Here is a 20,672-nt window from a genome sequence, read left to right as displayed (position 1 = left end):
TGATTTTTCTCTTTCCTTCTACTCTACAAGATTCCCAGGTCAAGCCCATCTGAGTCACTGCAGCAGCTCTATTTTTAAAGCAAGAAGAGGTAGGAGCAGGTTTTCAGCACTGCTTCTCACATTGCTGTGAGACAGGATGAGAGACGGTCACTGTGATGAAGAGCATCATTACCACCCATACTTCAAAAATGCTATCAGGTGATTAACTAGAATTACATGACTCAGTGGGCCTTGGATGGAAATAAATGCCATTTTTTGATGAATGTGAACAACATGGAGGCAAAAATAAATTAACACGATTTCCACCATCTTGAGTCATCCTCTTAGAACAAGATTCTACCTTGGAAATGATTACACAAAAATTGCACCATTATCCAACATATTAGCTGGCAAAAGACACCCAACCCTGTCAGTTGATTTTTCGTTAACTAAATAACTTTGAATATTGTAACTTTTTTGCTATGTTCTCCGCAGTACTCACACTGAGTGAGCTAGATTCTTGACGTTATGTTTCTTGTGTAAATTAATTGTTTTCCAACAGATAACAGCTGTGTAATCCTGATGTTAACACTAATAGAACCAAAGAAAGAATCTGGGCCATGCTACCATTCCTGTTAATGAAGCTGTACAAGGGAGGAAGACTTCTGTTTAACCTCAGTTAGCATTAATATTTGTAGAGCTGATAGTAGGAGAAGTAATTTAAAAATTAGCAAGTTTGATACAGAAAACAAGAGAGGCACACAACTTCATAATACTGTTTGTAAAGATTTTTTGCATTGTAAAGCTGTGTAGAACTACGGCACTTCCCCACCCCCCACCCCCCCTTCCCCACCAAAATCTGTTTTGCACCAGAATCAAATTTCAGTTCATTTTGGAAGGTGAACTTTAACTTGCTGTAATGTTACTTATTTCAGTATAGATATATACACTGGTAGAGATTGAATACTGTTGGTATTTTATTTCTAATATTGCAAAGGTATTGACCACAAGCACAAGATACACATAAAACTGTACAGCAACATCAGTTCCCAGTCAGACTTCCAGTGAAGTACTAAACTCTTGTCAATGTAGCGATGGAAGTGGCTGTAATACATTTTAGACACCCTCATATTAACGGAGCTTAGAACCACCTCTAGGGGAGCTAACTGTTACTGTAATCTCCAGATCTGTATAAAACTGCTGGCAATTTTAACACGTGGGTTTTTTCCTCAGGGATGTGTATGTTGTCAGTAATATCCATCTTCTAATACACTAACTGAAAAAAAAAATAATCCCTATTAAAGGATTAATCTTATTAGGGGACTGTCAATACCGGTCCAGATGATTGGTCTCCTACTTTAGTCAAAGAGATTTTAGAGAGAAATTGAGGAAGTTTACAAGAAGATCCTGTTCACAGTATTTCAGCTGCTCTTACAAGCTGATTTCTGTCAGAAAACAGCGACTACTGCCTGGAACGTATTTTTCCTTGTAGGTGGCCATGTGAGCCCGAGTGTTCAGTCTGGTGTTAGCAGCTGGACATCAGCTACTTAGTACCGCTGAATAGGAAACATAATGCATACTTTTTTCCTCAGGGTTAGCCTCGGCTACTTGTTACCAGAAACTACTGTGTGCCGCACGACCACGCCGTCGGGCCCGTCAGCGCTGCTGTTTCCCTCTCTCCTTCAGAGGCGAAACTGCAACGATCGGCTCGGAGCGCCGTATTTTGGTGCCGGAGCTGCACAGCGCCGCACCGGGACGCATCACCCGGGCTTTAATCCCACGCGGTTCACCAGAGGGGGATTATTTTGGTACGGCATCCTACGCTACTGCCCCTCGCCCCAACCGCGGAACGACCGTTGGCGCCGGAAGCCCGCGCAGGGGCGCTGGCGCACACGCGCACGCGGCGAGCAGAGGTCGCGCGAGCCCGTTTCCCCGGCAACGCTGCCCCGCCTCCCCCCGCCACGCCCCGCCCCGCCCCGCGCGGCTCGCCTCGGCCAACCCCGGGGCGGTGGCGTGGCGTCCCCGCGCTCCCAGGATGCTCAGCGCCTCGCGGGACCCCGGCGGGCGGAGGCGCCGGCGGAAGGTGAGGCGCCATTTTTAAATTCCTCGAACCGGTGGCGGCCGCGCCGGCTGAGCGGGCCGGGATATGAGGGGCAGGGCACTGCCGAGGGGAGGCCGGGCGGACGGACCGACCGACCGACCGGGGCCTTCTTGCTTGCGGCGTCACCTCGCGGCGTACGAGCTGGGCCTTTGCCCCGGCCCCGCTCGCTCCTCCCCTGGGCCGTTAGTTACCTAGCAGAGGGGCCGGCAGCCTGTCCCGCAGGGCGATTGTCTTTGTCTTGTGTTCTGCCTGGCGGTAGCAGCCTGCCGCGGCCTGTTGGCGGGTTGTGGGCTGGTGGGTTCGGGAATCGCTCAGCGCAAGCTGGGGCGGCAGGGTTCCGGGGCAGGGAAGGCCCGCGCGCTGCCCCCTGTCACCTGCTGGTTTGCGTGCTTGCTTTTGCACCGGTGAACTGCAGCCATGTGCGGTTTGAGGATAATGATTATTTTCCCGCTCTTCTGGATGCATGACGTCCGTATTAGTGCTGTTCCTCAGACCAGGCTCCTATGTCCGTAAGCCACAGGAAAATTAACAGTAAAAATATTATGGTGACTTAGAGAGCTTGCTTTGCCTCTCACGTGCTCGTTGCCTGCATACTGTAAGGTGCATATAATCATATTTCTGCCTATAGGAGGTGTAGGATACATATACTAGTATGAGACCTTTGCCCTGTCTGAACATCTCGGTTTTGAAGTCAGTATGAAAGGGATGTGATTTTTCAGAAGAGTTTTGGTTGTGGACTATAGGATTATTTGTGACAAGCAGTCATCTCTATGCCCTAGTTAAACTTTGAATGAGATTCTGGTGAGCAAAAGTTTCTCATATGTGTTTGAAGGGCTCTTGTCATGAAGAAACAGTGGAAAACGTGTAAATTACTTGTTCTTGAGTACAGCTGGATTTACCCTCTGTGGCTCCCATACAAAATTTCAGTTTGATTAGTAACTGCTGTCAATTTGACCTAGTAGTGTATGTGGTTAAAACAAAAATTCCAATTCTGAGTTAAGACACAACCTTATTTGTTGCTTTTCACCCAATTATTAACCATATCTCTAGTAGAAGACAGAAATTGAACGGGTGATACTGTGTGCCATGTGTAGGGATGGACACTCAAATAATGTATGGTTAATTGGTGGAATTTGTAATTTGAACAGTGTTGTGGAGGAAGCAATAGTAGTTTGAGAGTGATGTCTCCTGTAATGAAGAAGCTGTACAGATGTTCTCAAAAATGTCTGCAGTAGGTGCACAAAAGTATTAAGTGTTTATTTTCGCTGGATTCTCTACACTGATATCTGAGCAGTAGCGAGATTATGGAACTTCCTGTAATGAAAGTTTGCATGTTTCTCTGACATTTCCCACCTGCCCCCATATATATATATATATATATGTATGTATGTATGTTTAAGGTAATTACTTTGGCTGTTGCAAGTTGTTGATAGTGTGTTAGTAGAATATGGACTGTTAAAATAATGAGAGGTATACTATCATATTTCTTAAATGATATGATTTTCTCTTGTTTTTTATTCACTTGATGTTCATGGGAAGTCTTATCTCTGTGGGTGTGTTGCATAGTCTTTTAAGGTAGGATGTGTTTCACTTCGACTGTCTAAAAGCTATGTATCTAGCTAGGTATCCAAGGCTAGGTATCTAGCTAGGTATCAAAGGCTGTGATTTTGTGAACATCCAAGTTCATGATGTGACAACTCTGCTCCTGAAAGGAGAAAGCCTTCCTCCTCCTCCTGCCTATTTACTTGGCTCTTTTTCCTTTCTCCTAGCCAGTACCAGCAGCCTACTTTCACTGATGTAGCTTGTTGGATTTTTCCGAGAGCTACTGTGACTCACTGACCTCACAAAACTAGTGAGTGCTTTCTGCTTGTTTTAAGTGCGTTGGCTTCTTGAGTCAAATCAGTTCATGGAAGGGTCTGATGAGTGACAAATCTAGGAATGGGGATGAAGAAAGGAGAAGTGGAATCTTCCCATTCCTGGTGACAGTGAGCCCTCATATTGTTCATTATCTAGTCTTGCTGTAGACTCTTAAGCTTAAGGAGTGGTGTTTGAAGGAGCACTTTCACGAGGCTGTGCTTCTTTTGAGTGTCTCACTCTTTCAGGCAAATGGTTTGTTTCACAAGACCTTGGCTGATGCGATTAAAAAAAAAGGAAGAGTGACAGAAGCAGGCAAACGGATTAAACCATACACTGTGTGAAACTGCTGTTTGGCTTTCAGCAGATTTTAATGATAATTTTATTGCTTGAACAAAACATGGCACAAGGCTAAATATTATTAATTTTTTCATCAGTAGTTGCAAAACTACATTCATTATATCACCTAACTGTTTAAAACAGTGTTCAGAAATGATAAGCTTGCAAGTGTGACTGTGCTATGGAAAACAGAGCCATGAGCGAGTTATATATGTCACCCAGGTGAATTACCAATATGTGCTGAAATAACATAATTTGGTTGTGTTGGGTAAGCTAGAAGGAAACTTTGTTGTTGTAAATAACATAAAATAAAACTTGGAATATAAATAAATAAAATTATATTGATATCTTAATATTTTCTCTAAATGCAAGTATTACCATTTTAACTGTTTGTAGCAAACAAAAAATTAAAATAGCTGAAAAATCTTTTAAAAGAAGAAAAGCCCTTTCACAATGTCTAGATACAAAGAAGCGATGTGAAGTAGGTCTTTAAGCAATGTTTCCATATGAAACAAACAGTTCGAGAAGAAAGGCAAACCAAAAGTGATTCTTGGAAAAAGATTGAGTTACTTCACTTAGCTAGATATTCTACAATAAATAGTGTTTTATTGTGGATACCGAGAGTGCGTTTCCAAGGTTTCAGGACTCTGTACTGATACCTTTATACGTGTACCTGCACAAAATGATGTTAAGATTTCATAGTATGAATTTGGCACAACTGATACAAGTTTGCAGTTCTGTAACATGATAACATTTGGCAAATATATAGCTGGAGAATTAATTTTAGATATGGTGTGATTTTAGTTTCTTTGAAGTATGTTTCATGGTTCTCTACCTCTTGAACAGATCTCCAAGAGAGGAAGAAATTTTAACTAGTGTTCCTTTAAAGTATTTCTCAAAAATTATGGGTGTATTTTGTGTAATTTTGAAGATTATTTAAGTTCTGTTCATTGACTATGAGCAAGTACTGTAAGTCATTAGCACAGAAGAAATGCTTGTTAGGAATATACGTAGAGTATTTGTAGCCCTGAACAGTGTTTACTATTGACAGTTCACTGGCAGGGATTATTTTATGATTTTTTTTTTTTTGGTGGGGAAAGCTTTTTATTTCTAAGAATGTGAGTTGGTTAAATATTACAAGTTGCGATTAATGATTTCAAAGAAAGAGCTCTCATGAAGTAATGAAATATCTCTGTTACTGTAGTTTGTTTGTTATCACCAGGACTGCAAATCATGAAATATGCCACTAGATGTCCCTGCAAGCCAAAATAGTTTTGTTTCCTTAAATACATACTGCTTAGGTTTTTGCAGCCTGAAACAATTTTTGCTAAGATATATTCCCACCCCCACCACCCCTGTCCTTTCCTTTTTCATGAAATATTCATGCAGATGAATGCATGACCAGGTGTGTGCCTTGCTTTATAATTTGTGAACTTTTTGATAGTCGCAAAAGCTACAGATCTGAGCTTTGGCTTACGGTTTGATAGTTACATTTGATATCTGTAGCTTATGAAAACAAAGACCTGTGACAGAGAAAAATACTATTACCTGGTGGTTGGTGTTGGGTATTTGTGGGATTTTTTTATTATTATTTCTGTTTTTGGGGGGGTGTTTGTGGAGGTTTTTTCTTTGGTGGTTGGTTGTTTTTCTTACAGTGATCATAACTGTGTTGGTATGCTTAGAAATTCTTAGGGATGTACTGCCTTCGGTTTTCTCAGTGTACCAGAACCTCGCACATGGTTTGTTGTCCTTAGGATCACTGACCAGTTCTCCATACAGCTGTTGGTTTAACAATTGAAAATGACTTTATATTGAGTTTGGAAACTGCTCATCCTTTGTTTCTCAACAACCAACGAAATTCAGGAATGAAAAAATAGATACTGTATTGATTAGAAGGTTCTTTGAAACTTGTGCTATTAATGTTTGAAATTGGTTGTGCATGTAGGACAGTCACTGAGGAGAATGTTCTTTTTTTTTCCTGATTTCTTCCCCCTTATTCTCTGAGCAAATGTGGGTGAAGCAGAATACAGTTGCTGTTGTTGCCTATACTGGTGGTATAATTCTGGTAGATTTTCCTCTGACCTTTTCCCATCTTAGTGATGGAGCAGGGAAAAGATGTGAAAGAAAATTTAAATGTAATAGTTTTTTTACATTGTTATATCTTTATTGGAATGGGCACTGACATGCAATGTTTATTTTCCTATATGGAAGATAGATTTTCATCTTACTACTTGTCCTGAACTATTGTTCAGGGGTTTATAAAATCAAATGTTAAATGTTTTAATATAGACCCATGAAAGATTTAGAGTAGAATGGTAGCAAACATTATATATTAAACCATATATGTAAAGATGGGGAGGTAGAAGTGATGGTGGAAATTGAACATTTTTCCTGTTTTGAGTTTTACTTTGTACAAAGTTACAGTTTGTAACTTTGAATTAAACTTTGTACACTTTAACCATAGAGTTCTTAGGCATCAGTCCAGCTATGCCAAAAGCTAAAATGGCAGAGTAGTTGGTTTCACAGCTTTGTGACTTCCCTAAAATTCAGTTACAGTCCTTCCTGCCCCAGAACCCTTAGAAGTGTCAGTAATGATCAGATAAATACATCTTGCTTCTATTATTGAGAAGAATTAATGAGGCATATTAGAATATGTCCTCATTTCTCAGCATCTGTCAGTTTGCAGCTTTCTCACACCAAACTGATATTGTCAGATTTGGCAAAACTCTTTCTGGAAAGGTCACAAGAAACCACTAGATAAACTTTGAAAACAAGGAAGTGACATGTATCAGTGATATATTTCAGGGCTGAACTCTGAGCAGCTATCTTCCAGTCTTTCCATGAAACCTTAACTCTTCTCTTAGGGCAACAAAGTTGAAGGGCCTAGAGCACAACTCTTACGAGGAGCTGCTGGGGAAACTGGGGCTGTTTAGGCTGGAGAAAAGGAGGCTCAGGGGGGACCTTATCACTCTTGACAACCACTTGAAAGGAGGTTGTAGCCAGGGGGGTCTGTCTCTTCTCTCAAGTAACAAGTAATAGGACGAGGAAATGGCCTCTAGTTGTGCCAGGGGAGGTTTAGATTGGCTATTAGTACAAATTCCTTCACTGAAAGGGTGGGCAAGCATTGGAACAGGCTGCTCAGGGAAGCAGTTGAGTAACCGTCCTTGGAGGTATTTAAAAGACATGTAAATGTGGCATAGGGGTCCTCAAACTTTTTAACCAGGGGCCGGCGCGCGGATGCAGTGGCAGGCAGTCACCTGCGGCTGCTTGGTTCCCCCCCCAACCCGGGGGGGGGGGGGGGGGGGGGCAGGGGGTTTGTAAATACCGGGGGCCGGATTGAGGACCCTGGGGGGCCGTACCTGGCCCGCAGGCCGTAGTTTGAGGACCCCTGATGTGGCACTTAGGGACATGGTTTAGTGGTGGACCTGGCAGTGCTGGGTTAACAGTTGGACTTGATGATCTTAAAGGTCTTTTCCAACCTAAACAATTCTATGATTGTTATTCCAGAGAGGCTTGATAGGGATTAAACAGTGAGAATTATCTGTTCGTCTTCCAGTTGAAATGGTTGTGTATGGAGTCGTACAAATTGTTAGGGTAGTGTGACAGACTGTGATAAGTAGTAGTAAAAGCTATGTGTCTGGTGTCTGTGGTGTCTGCTTGAACTCTGGTTAACAAGGTGTAATTAGGGCATTACTAGCATCATAGTTCGATTCTTAGTGTACAGCATAAATAAAAATAACTTGTCATGTAATCTGTTAGATAAAGTGCTTGTGCTTATTTTGTATTGACTCAAATAATCTCCATATTTGTTTATTCAGTGCCCCTGGAAGGGCTTTTACTGTTCGGGGCAGGCAGAACATGCAGAGAAGAGTTGCTCTTTTGGTAGAGGTTTGTAACCTGAGTTACAGCAGAGCTAGGGTTTTTCTGTACTGAAAGCAAAAGCAGCATGTGAAATCTTTGAACTGTGAATGTACTTGATTGCTAATTAGATGTGCTTGGTTTTTTTCAGGTGACTTGATCTTCTAGGATGTCAGCAGAAAAAGTGAATGGCTTTGTAAATTAGTTATAATTTTATTTTGTCCTTTCCATACTCATTGTGAACAGTCATCATAAAATGGATACTTTGGGCAGTCTCCTTCCTCCTGCGGTTGGAAATGGTGATACGGCTAATTCACAAGATTTACAAAAACTTCTGATTGATGAAAAAATGCGATGTGAACACCATAAAGCAAATTATCAAACTATAAAGGCAGAACATCTAAGGTATATGAATTTAAACAGGTTTCTTCATTTGAACTGTTAAAAGGTGAAGCTGAATGTTAGGTGGAAGGGTGAAGGTGTGCGTGTATGTTAGCTATTTCTGTATTTAAGAACAGATTTAAGCATTGCTCATATTACAACATAAACAATTCAAAATACCTTAAGACATTGCAAATACATATTTCTGCAATACTTTTTAGGCTTGTAAATATGCGATGACTTTTCAGTATACTACAGAATGAGGATATTAATAGCTTAGTTCCAACATGGTATTTGCATGTTTGCTTCCGCACGTTAGTTTTATAAGCTTTAAGATCTAATTTTAGAGGGTAATTATAAAATAGCTCTGTATTTTATCTTGCAGATTACAGGAGGAATATACAAAATCACAAGATGAACTGAAGCGGTTGTTAGTTGAAAAGCAGACTGTACATGACAAATTTCAGTTTCTTCTTGCTGAATATCGAGAAGAGTTGCTGGGTAAAACTCAAGAGCTGGAAAAACTGAAGATGCAGGTGAGATAATTTAATAGCAGGATTTAATATGAATTTTAATCCTGTAATAGGGCCATGCATGTATTTCTGTTTATGTGAACATGTATATACCTAGTTTGAATATATTTCAGATATCTTGAAATTCATCCGACCCCAATAATATTTCTTCTCTGGAGTGACTATGGGTTGAAATATTGTTTTCTTGTTTGTCTGAATCTTCCAAATCCTGTTATGTGCTATGTTAATAGTAAGACCTTTAGTCTCTGTCTGTGCATGCTGTTGTGTTATGGGGAGAACCATCTTCCCTGGAAAATAACTTAGATGCTTAAACTTGTTAGGATAAGTGACTGGAAAAATAGATATTTGTTTCTGTTCATGAACAATAGCTTTCTTCATCTTTAAAAAAACAACAACAAAACACAAAGCCAAACAAAACCCCCTCACATTTAAGATAACTTTTGATGACACTTTCTAGAACTGCTTTTTTCCTTAAACTAATTCAGGACATGTTCTTGGGAAACAAATACAGCATCTAACAAAGGATCCCAGGCTTCAAATGGAGATGTCCCTTGCTACCATAACTAGAATAGTTTCAGGGACTTCAAGGTACAGATAAGTGGAAGAAAAGTAGAATAAATTAGGATATGTTGGAGGTTGTGGATGACAAAATTTTATACATTTTCTTGGTATTTAGTTTGCTATATATACACTTTCAAAAGTGTAACTAAATAATTAGTAGCTATACCCAAGAAAGCTTAACAGAATACCATGCAGCATGGAGCTTAAGGCAGGTTATCTTTCCTGATGTTAAGTATCCATGTGTCTGTGGGAGAACACGCATCTAATGTGTTTAACAAAGCATTTGTTTGGTGTTGCTCAGTTTGATTCTTTGGGGTTGGTTCACTTACTGTTTAAGGTTTTCCAAACACCAATTCTTCGTCTTTTATGTGAGACCACTTTTCCTTCCCCCCTCTCTCCTGCAAAGGAGATGAATCTCTTGGCAATCCAGCTTGACATTTGTATTCCTTCTACCAGTAAATACTGACATTTTAAATGCCTCAGTTATCCTCATAGAATATTTTTAGTTCACTAATCTGGTTTTTTGCTTCTGTAACTACTATTGAAAATTCTTCAGAAAAACATATAAAATTAAGCAGGATTCCTAAAATCTTAAATACTTTATTCCTGGTTATTTGTCCTATCACAGTGTAAATAAATGAATACGACTAGTTATTTATGATACCTTTCTGTCTTAAGGTGCTAACTCCTCAAAAATTAGAACTGTTAAAAGCACAAATACAGCAGGATTTGGAATCTCCTATGACAGAACGTTATCAGAAGCTAGAAAATGTAAGTAGTAAGTATTTAAATTCTGTTTCATTTAGAGTAGAGATCACCAGTTCATAGTTGTTGGTAAAACCTTAGGAAATTAAAACTGAAAGGGGAGCAAAGTATGACATTCTTTGTCTGGTACTGTTGCCCCAGGCAATGAAGGTTGAAACCTTAGAAGAGGGAGGAGGAGGGATTCAATTCATCAAATATAACTTGTAAAATAATGGGAATATTGCATGGACATTTGAAGGAAATAAATCTGAAAACTTCTCTGATGTTTTTGTGTTGGTTTGGGGTTTTTTTTGTCTAACTTAGGAAGTGGAAAAATACAGAACAGAATATAACAAACTTCGTTATGAACATACTTTTCTGAAATCAGAATTTGAACATCAAAAGGAAGAGCATGCACGTATTTTAGAAGAGAAGAAAATCAAATATGAGGCTGAGGTACATTGAATCTTACAGTAGCTTAAAATGTATCTGATCACAATTTTCAGGCAGCTTTGCTAAGATGTTGGTACTTGATGGGTTGTCAGTTTGACACCATTTCATAATGTGGTGTTTGTTTCTGTTCTCTGCATTGTCAAAAAACTTTTATGACTTAGCCTAAAGCTGTCTCTGTGGGTTTGCTTCAGTGATGTGTCGCAATATCGTTTGTGCTATTATAAGTAATAGACTTGCCTTCTGATAACTGACAGTCAGTAGCTTTGCTTAAAAAAAAAATTGTTTAATTTTTTTAATTGCAATTGTTTTGGAATTTGAGACATTATGCTAATCTGAAATTAAAAAAATTAATCTGAGCTGTTGATGTAAGTTTAGATTTTAAATTACTGGTGTGGCAACTAATCCAGGAAGAAGGCTGCGGAAGACATTGTTAATAGCAGACAAGGGTACATTTTGCAACAAGGTTGCATCATGACAGTGGTGGTCAAAAAGATACTGAAAACTTTGGTAACTTTATTTCAGTTGTATTAACTCTTGAATAAACAATTCTTAAATTTTCTGTTTAAGATTTGGACTTTCAAAAGTGTAACTAAATAAATTGCCAGCTTATTTATGTTTTAAATATATGCAGCAGTGTAAATGAGTGTTGTATGTCGTATGCATATTCATTTAAGTATTTGTCTGGGAGCATATATCCGAAGATGCCAGACTTGAATGTATTAGTCCAAACATGACACACAAATCCAAGCAATCATCACTTTCAAAATCAATCAAAATTTGCAAATGTAATGCATTGAAAACTGAACAGTTGTCCTTTTCGGAGTGAAACCCACATGCTGCTTTACAGCCAGTCTTTCTTGTGGGCTTGTTGAGTTTGTGCTAGTCCTGCAGCTAGTTAGCACACTTACAGAGAATGAAACTACCTTGAGCTCAGGGCACAATATGATTTAGTTCCTCTTAGAGCCTTTTTAACCTTCCATGCCATATAGCATAAGGAGGCTACAAAACCATCCTGATTCTTAAATGATGGCTTGGACATGTCATGCAATAAGCATTTGAATCTCCTCATAAAAGGGATTTGGAGGGCTTTTGCTGCAGAAATTGGCTTTGTTCCATAGAGGTCACTGATGCAACTTCTAAAAATTGCTGCAGATCAGAGTTTGGACTAGTCTCCAAATATCAAGAGAACTCTTACATACCATACTTGCTCACTCTTTTGCCCCCAATATTACATTTAGTCCATATAACTAATTTTGAAACAATAGAGTTTATATATTTATAATGTTTGTTAGGTACAGTCTTGAGATTAGTTTGTACCTATTATACTACCTTGAAACAGTAAGTTTTGGGGTTTTTTGCATTATTTTCTGGCTGACAGGGCCCGATCATGTTGATTATCTTGAGTTACTAGCAGATTTGAGTGCTGTTGTGGTTACAGAATTGTGGAATCATAAGTTGGAAGAGACCTCCTTATAGTCCAACATCCTGCTTAAAATATTGAAGTGTAATGAGATAGGGTTTCTCAGGGCCATGTCCAGTTAATTCTTGAACATTTGCAAGGATGGAGATTCCACAACCTTTCTGGGCAAACTATTTCAGTACTTAACCATCTTTGTGGTAAACTTTTTTTCCTAATATCTAATTGGAATTTCACACCTCCCAACTTGTGTCCATTGCCCCTCTTCCCATCACCATGCATCTCTTTCTCCTCTCCAAGCTGAAAAGGCATAGTTCTCTTAGCCTGTCCTTACATGTCGTATTCCCCAACCCTGTGACCATCTTTGTGAACATCCACTGGACATGCTCCACTTTGTCGTCATTCTTCATGTACTGGACACAGACTCCACATGCAGTCTTAGGAGTACTGGAAAGGGGACACAGGATCACTTCCTTGGATCTGCTAGCTAGGTTTCTGCCAATCTGCATCTTTGCTGAAAGGGTACTCTGCTGACAAATGTTCAACTTATTGTCTGCTAGGACCCCCTTTTCCATGGAGCTGCTTTCTAAACAATTGCCCCCAGCCTGCACTGTTGCACTGGATTACTCCTTCCCAGATGCATGACTTGCCCTTGTTGAAGAGGTTCCAGGCAGCCCATTCTTTCAGTCTGTCCAGGTCCCTCTGAATAGCAGTTCTGCTTTCCAGCACATTGACTATTCCCCCCCCCCCCCCCCCCAGTTTAGTGTCACCTTCAATTTGCTGAAAGTGTACTCCATTCAGGTCACTAATGAAGGCATCAATCAATATTGGACCCTGTACTGATCTCAGAAAGACCCCACTAGTTACAGGCAGCCTATCAGGCTTTGCACCAGTGATCATCACTTGCTGAGCCTGGCAGCCTAGCCAATTTTCCACCCACTTTATCATCCGCTTTCCCAGCCTAAATCTCACCGATTTGGAAATTATGAGAGACTGTATCCAAGGGCTTGTTTAAAATCAAGGTATACAGGATCCGCTGCGCTCTCCTTATCTGCAGCGCTGGTCACCTCTTTCTAGAAAGCAGAGAAGTAGGTCAGGCATGATTTGCCCTTAGTAAGTCCTGCTTTCCATCACCTTGTCTTTCATGTGTTTTGAAATGGCTTTGAGAAGCTTTGTTTCATAACCTTCACAGAGACTGATGTGAAAGCCGATTGTCCTATAGTTATCTGGATCCTTCTTCTTGACCCTCTTGCTGCTCTTGATGATGGGCGTGCTGTCTGCCTCTTTCCAGTCAACAAGAACCTTCTCTGATCACCATGACTTTTTAAAGATGATAGAGAATAGGCTTGTGATTATATCAGTGAGCTTCTTCAAAATGCTTGGGCCCATTCCAAGGACTTGTGTTTGTCCAGTGAATTAAATAATCCCTAACATTTTCTTCCTCTACTCTGGGTACTGCTTTACTCCCACAGACTGTGAGGGAGCTCAGGGACGTCTGAGGCCTGAGGACAATCGTTATCAGTGAAAACTGAAGCAAAAAAGGCATTGAAGAATGGGTCTGTTGATTTTCTTGCTCTAAGAAAGAAAATAAGTGTGAATGTAATTTAATAGTTTAAATGCACACTGCTGCTGTTTTCTGAATTGTCAACTGCTGTATTTATGCTGCCTGACACTTAACCAGTGTAAAAGCTTTTATTTTTCTGATTAAAAAATATCAGATTGCAAGGCTGGATAAAGATAAAGAAGAGCTCCGTAATCAGCTGCTTAGCGTTGATCCCACGAGGGACAGTAAACGTGTGGAAGCACTCTCTAGAGAAAAGGCACAACTGTATCAGAAACTAAAAGGCTTAGAAGCAGAAGTAGCAGAACTAAGAGCAGAAAGAGACAATTGTGGTGTGCAAGCAGAAAGTGTTCAAAGAGTACAAGTACGACAGTTAGCTGAGATGCAGACTATGACAAGGTCTCTAGAGGTAAGAATTTTTTTTCCGTTTTAAATTTTGCTTCCTTGTAGAGTGTAGTGAGGTTAATGCTTGGCCTGTTAGAACTGTCACTGAAGTCACTGATAATTTTGCCATGGACTCCACAATTTCAATTTGTACATTTCAGATTTTAAACCAAATTGTAAGTACATTGGGAGTCACATACTGCCAATTCAACTTTGGAAAGGTGGAGATCTCAACTCAGAGATTCTGTTGAATGATCTCCTTTCTAAACATGCGAGTGATATTCATGTTTGCAGTCAGTAAGATGGTCACGTTAGCACATGTCACTTGGCTGGAGTTAGAAACTGATGACAGTATGTTAATAATCTGCTATAGTAAATTTTTTATACTTTTCAAAAATGTTGTATGGTGCTCCCCTATTTCTTTAATCCTTTCCTCATCTGTTGTCTTTCTTGCGTGCCCATGTCTCTCCTTTCTCCAGCATGTTACTGCAATTGTTTAGTTTTTGGTTGTTGCTTCCCTTTAAAGAACCTTTGCTATTTTCTGGCCTGTTATATGCTTCCCCGGGTTTCATTGTATTCCTCATCTGCGGTCTTCAGTCTTCCTCTCCGTTCTTGATCTCTCTTTAGTTAGTAAGTCTTTCCATGTAGATTTCTCACACAGTTGCATACGGATAGATTGTTCATCTTCCTTTTTACTGTTATCAGTGCAGTATATCTGTGTTACAAATGTTCTGATCAGAACTTAAAAAGTGCTGTAATATTCGTAATGTAGAAAACTTTAAAAAGTCTTGCTGGAAATAGGTCAGTTTGGAAAAAGGAAGTTGAAATCGTAGGTTAGATTAACTTTTTGATGCTTAGTAAATCTCAGGGTCTTGAGTCTACAGTACTCACAGTAATTGCATTTTATTTCCTCTCCATGATGTTAATTCTTCAGTTATTATAACTGCATAGGCCAACATATGACATCTTTTTGAGCACTGCTTGTAGTTATACTGGTGTTTACAGCCCAGTAATTTACTGGTAGGAATACCTGCTGCCTCCTAACCAAGTCAGATTGCCTCTTGTGAAGTAGGATTGAAAATATGTGATTCTGTGCAGGCAGTGCTAGTAAAAACAGTTGTGACTTTTGAGTAAAATTCAAGACCCTTGTTGTATTGGAACATACTGTTGAGCAAAGATAAATACTTATATATTATATTACCATATAATATAAAGGATCAGTAATATCTGAAAGCCCAGATGAATTGCACCTTTCAAGTGAATAGCAAGAGACAGCCTTGCTCCAAAAATCTTACATATAACTCCTTTATTCAAGGCAGAAAAGAAGTCTGCTGAACTACAGATAGATCGAATTGAGAAAGAACTGCGGATGAGTCATGAGCAAAACATACTCTTGACTAGCAAACTTCACAAATCTGAACGAGAAGTCAATTCCTTAGCTGCTAAAGTAAGTGCTTTAATGGTATCTTAAATACATGTTTCAAATCCTGTTATGTTCAAATTTTTCCATTTATATTTTACATGAAGAATAAAGTAACTGCTGTAACTTAAAATAGGTTTGGAATTTTTTTCGCGGTTTCAGTTGGAAGATGTAGAATATGTGACTTTACAGGAAAAATGTCACCCTTAAAACTAACTCTATAGATTGTGGTTATGCTGTTTTTATTTCATTTTCTAAATTTTTTTCTAAACAGAACACACCTCGAAGATGTGTCTGTTTGTGTTTTTAGTATTAATGAAAATAGCCAGCCTTATTTGATAGAAACAAGCATTACTTTTTCATAAAGTGTATAAAAGTGCAATAGAGTTTTAAATTGTTTTTTGGGTTTTGGTGGTTTGTGGTTTTGTGTTTTTTTTTCTAATGGAGCTATGACTTCTGGAGATCTTACAAAGTGTCCTTTGAATGGGCTGCGTTAGCAACAGGAAGCAAGCTGCATTGGAATCACCTGTGGAGATTTTGGTTATATTAGAAGGGGGATAGTCACATTAGCATAGCATTCCTCTTGGGCTAATGCCAGCATAGCTTGTACAAAAACATTTCTGTACAGCACTGCATAGTATCATTTTAAGTAGATCATTGTCTTGCAACATGTTTGAGTATCTTAGTTCTTGGGTTGGCACCAGATCTTAGAGGTTTTGGTCTATGTTTCTATACTTTCTTCTTTTGAGTTTTTAGAGAAATTTCTAGAAAAATACTTAATGAAAAAAGATCAGAAGGCTTCAAGTTTAGGGAAAACCTGAAAGTGCTTAAGGAACTTGACATCACTGTTTAGTATTTCAGCATAATTAGGTTAGTATGGATGCCAGATTCAGAGTTTTATCTGGTTGCAGTGACTCCTCAGCTACACAAAACAGAGAGATCCTTTATGCAATGCCATATGTGATGATTTGAATAAACAAGAAAAATCGAAACATTAGTAAACTGTTTTACCTTCAAATGTTGCAGAATACTTACATTACTTTATGTAAATTTGAGTCAGGACGCTAGCCCTAATGCAATAGTTACTCAGGTAAATATTAGCTTTCTGCTGTCTCTTATTCCCTCCTTTCTGGAGAGGCTACTGGGTAATAAATTTTTATCACATCTGTCAGTTGCTGGTATTTAATCCCCGTGTTTTCTTACCTTTCTGGAGAGGCTTTAGTTAATTCTGAACCAATTGTAAAGCTAGTAACTTTGGTCTTGTATATCTAGTAGTAGTAGTGTATCTGTAAGTTCTAATTTACGGTAAGAATAAGATATACCTATACCAGTATTTAAAGCTCATTTATACAGTGTGTCATACTTGTCTCATATGAATAAATAGGAAGGGAAAGCTTCTGTTAAACATTTTTTTTCAGTTGTCTATTGGAATAGAAGATTGTTACAGTCCTTACTTTTTGTATTAACTGTTGTTCTCTGCTCACCTCTAAAAGGACCAGAGAATTAAAATGTTCAGTGGTGTTTCTTGAAGGGAGGAAACCAGAAACTAATTTCTATGCTAACCTCCACCCCCTGCTGCACCCGCTCAAACTTACTTCTGAGCACAGGTGCATGCATTTGTATTCCAGATTTTGGTCCTTAAAAAAGCCACCTTAAATCTTTGCAAGTTGCCCTGAAATGTCTGTGCTTAGTATTTAAGCAACCAAATCCACCATGTAGTTACTTAATAAGCTACTATGTCGTTCTTAACCTTTTGCCACTTGTATATGCTAGCAGGTTGTAATTACATTTGTCACTGTGAATGGATTTTTATTTTAAGTGCTTTCCTCTAGATATTTAATTCTCATTGACCGTGTAATTACTGCATACAAATGCCTAAACTATAGAAAGTTTCCATGCAAGCAGTAATTTTCTTTGATTTGGTGTTCTTAAAGCTCCTGCTTTTATGAGGCCATTTGATGTGCATGTCACAGTTGTAGAGAAATGCACTTTAAAATTATGAAGAACTGGATTTTTAGAAAGTACTCTAGCACTCCAGGAGGTCAGGAGGACTGTAGGTAGTTACTAAATTGAGATTAGTTGGGGGAGGCAATTGATAATCTGGTTTTGCATATCACTGTTTTGTTTTACTTAGGGAATTAAATTTATTTTAGCTTGACTGAGGGATCTTTAGTCAGAAGTGAGGTTTGTGTAAACTTGACATGCTAATGCTTGAGTTAGCGAGGCATCAGAGTCTTAAACAATTTGGACCAGTATCATAGCAAGATATTTCCAATGAGTAGTCTTTCCAGAAGTACCCCAGTATTCGGAGGCTAGCTTGTGGAACGTATAGCATTTACTCAGAAACCAAGTTTTCACAGGCAGTCCTGTGCATCTGTGCACATATCACCAAGGCTTCTTAAAAGAGTAACTTTTCTACACTGTAGCTTGTAATAACTGCCTGGTTAAAGATGGAATACTTGCCAATAGTCAGTTCACGATATATATGTTGTGTTTGAGCACTTTGATTCTTTTAATCGGGGAATATGTAAAACTTGCATTTCAAGGTGACTGACTTCTCATTCAATGATTTTCAGTGTGTGACTTGAGGAATTAATAAAAACCTGTAATAGCCTGATTATGATTTAGGGAATCAGATCAAGTCAATAGCTTTAGTGTTACAGTATCTATATAATAGATACCATTAAAAATTCTCTACAAAAGTGCGTATTCTAGATTGTCTTCAGGAAACTGGATAAAAAATAAAATTAAAGTAGGTTTAAAATAAGCATAGTCCATGATCATTTGGCAGATTTTCTTGTTACCAAAGGATCACATGAAAAAAACTTAAAGCTGCAAATATATATTTATTTTTTATTTGGGTTTTTCTTTTTTGTAATTCATAGGTGGAAGAACTTAAACACTCACACAAATTGGAAGTAACAAATGTCAAACTGGAGGCAGCAAGAACAAAGAGTGAGGTAGAAAGAGAGAGAAACAAGATTCAAAGTGAAATGGATGGTAAAACATGCAATTGATTCCTAAAGATTTCTTTTGTAACTTCTAGTTAGAATACTACAATTATATTTCCTCCAAACATTTCCCAGCAGCCTTCACCTTCTACTTCTGGTCTAGATTATAGATCTGACAATTCATTCTGTATCTGAAATAACTGTGTTGTTTTACTTGGTCTACTAGGTTAAGAAGATCAGTTACAGAACAATTTTGCATTTACTTAAATTGGTGACTTTGTGACATAATCTGAGCGTAATCTGTTTCAAATCGTGTACTTCATATGGTTATTTTTTATATTATTGCCAAATTTTAGTCTTTCACACTCTGCTTGAAATGTACCATGGGGTTTCAGTAGATGTTTTGTTTTCTGATTCTGTGGAATTGATAACAATTGGGTAAGGCTGCCATGTGAACCAAAATACAATTTCTAGCTCATTCTTTGAAGAAAATAGGCAGTGTTCTAAGCTACCTAATACAGCTGAGAATGTAGACAACTTGAAATAGCTTTCTAGAGTGAAAAGGCCAAAGCTTTCTAGTGCTAGTTATGTGTTGATGATTTAAATCACTACACAGCTTTTAAGTGGACTGTACTCACCAATCTGCCATAACCTCAAAACAGTATCTTTGTCTTCCTGGAATAGTTGTTTCTGTTCACTTGCTTTTAGTATTAAGCTCCCTTAAGAGCAGCTGAAAAGTGGTGTTTCTATATCGACACTAACAGTATATTGTGAACTAAAAATGTTGGACCCTATGAAATATGAAACCAAATACAGACAAGATTTATGCTAACCTGAATTTGCTGTGTAATCCAGGAGAAATTATTATAGCATGTTGGCTTATTTGCCAGTGAACACATGTGTCTTGGTCACAAGTTTTTAATTTTTATCTTTTGTCCCTACCTATAGAGTCATAATTTTAGAATTGCCTTATTTGGTAATACAAGTGGATTAAAATTTGAGATTTATTGTAGCCAGGTTACTGTAGCTTTGCTGGTAACCAGTTAGTGTTTACCACAAACTTTTCCATCAAAAGAAAATGACAAATTTTTTTGCTTGACCTTCTTGTAGCTATTGTGGAACTTTCTTTTTTTTTTTTTTTTTTTTTTTTTAGTCTGGACACAACTACTTAGCAGAAATTGCTTTAGACTTTAAATCTATAATAATATAAACTGTTTAATTACTTTTGTATGTTAAAATAATAAACCATCGTAGACTGATTCCAGTATAATGGTTAATCTTCAAAAGTTTTTGAAATGTTGCTATTATACTAAGAAAGGCCATGCCTTTTCTGTTTTTCTTGGGTTTTTTTCCCCCATTCATTCATTCTATCATGTGAATTGTGATTTTTAGCTCTCTTTTATCAATTTATAAAGTTATTTTAATGCTAGATTTTATCAGGTTGATATCAATAATGATATTTTACCTTTTTTTAATGTATAATGCAGGACTGCTGTCAGACAAGGAAATTCTTAAGGCAGCTGTTGAACGTCATAAGGTGCTTTTAGTAGAAAAGGATCGGGAGCTAATTCGTAAAGTGCAAGCTGCCAAAGAGGAAGTTTTTGAAAAAATTGCAGCCTTACAGGATGAAAAGTATGTTTGTTGATTTACTGCTCAACTTCTAAAGGAGGAATGTTTTGAGTAACTTAAAAATGTTGTTCTTAGCAACGAAATGCTTCTGACATTTTGTCATGATTGTGTGCATGTTCAATAACGTCTCAGGTTAGAACTCGAGACCAGATTAGCTGATCTAGAGAAGATGAAACTGGAACAAGATACATGGAGACAATCTGAAAAGGATCAATATGAAGAGAAACTACGTGTTATACAGATAGCAGAAGAATCTAGCAAAAAGGAACTTCAGCGTTTGCGGTAGTGTGGCTTTTCTAATCATAACACAAATTTCTCTTCCACCCCTCTCCCCCCACTTTCTTTACAATAGTCAGGATAAAGGTTTTCTGTTCATAGGTACACAAGTATTCATTATGGTAAATTAAAATTATCTTTTGCATTGTGTAAAAAGAGGGCAGAATTTAAAATGTGCTTTTGAAAAAAGAAAAAACAAGAACCAAACTACCAAACCTAATGTTTTTCATC

General features: G+C 38.3%; 1 protein-coding gene across 3 annotated transcripts in view; it reads left to right on the top strand.

Annotated features, from left to right (window-relative positions):
- The first annotated feature begins 1,981 nt into the window (after positions 1-1,981).
- The window catches only part of CEP83 (centrosomal protein 83), a 28,710-nt gene continuing 10,019 nt past the window's right edge, over positions 1,982-20,672 (top strand). Inside the window, exons 1-10 of one of the 3 annotated variants that reach the window (XM_040594312.1) lie at positions 1,982-2,062; positions 8,283-8,536; positions 8,898-9,048; positions 10,285-10,377; positions 10,675-10,806; positions 13,939-14,190; positions 15,481-15,612; positions 18,471-18,585; positions 20,024-20,168; positions 20,298-20,447. In XM_040594312.1, coding sequence (XP_040450246.1) covers positions 8,388-8,536; positions 8,898-9,048; positions 10,285-10,377; positions 10,675-10,806; positions 13,939-14,190; positions 15,481-15,612; positions 18,471-18,585; positions 20,024-20,168; positions 20,298-20,447 — 1,319 coding nt within the window. In that variant the 5' untranslated portion in view covers positions 1,982-2,062; positions 8,283-8,387. Of the gene's footprint in view, positions 2,063-7,740; positions 8,537-8,897; positions 9,049-10,284; positions 10,378-10,674; positions 10,807-13,938; positions 14,191-15,480; positions 15,613-18,470; positions 18,586-20,023; positions 20,169-20,297; positions 20,448-20,672 lie in introns of those variants that run through there. The other 2 variants (XM_040594313.1, XM_040594314.1) reach the window with 2 other exon arrangements.

This window comes from Falco naumanni, chromosome 5 (assembly GCF_017639655.2).
Source record: "Falco naumanni isolate bFalNau1 chromosome 5, bFalNau1.pat, whole genome shotgun sequence".
Classification (NCBI taxonomy): Eukaryota; Metazoa; Chordata; class Aves; order Falconiformes; family Falconidae; genus Falco; species Falco naumanni.
The sequence above is the reverse complement of the archived record's forward strand: the minus strand, read 5'-3'. Positions and strand labels throughout refer to the sequence as shown.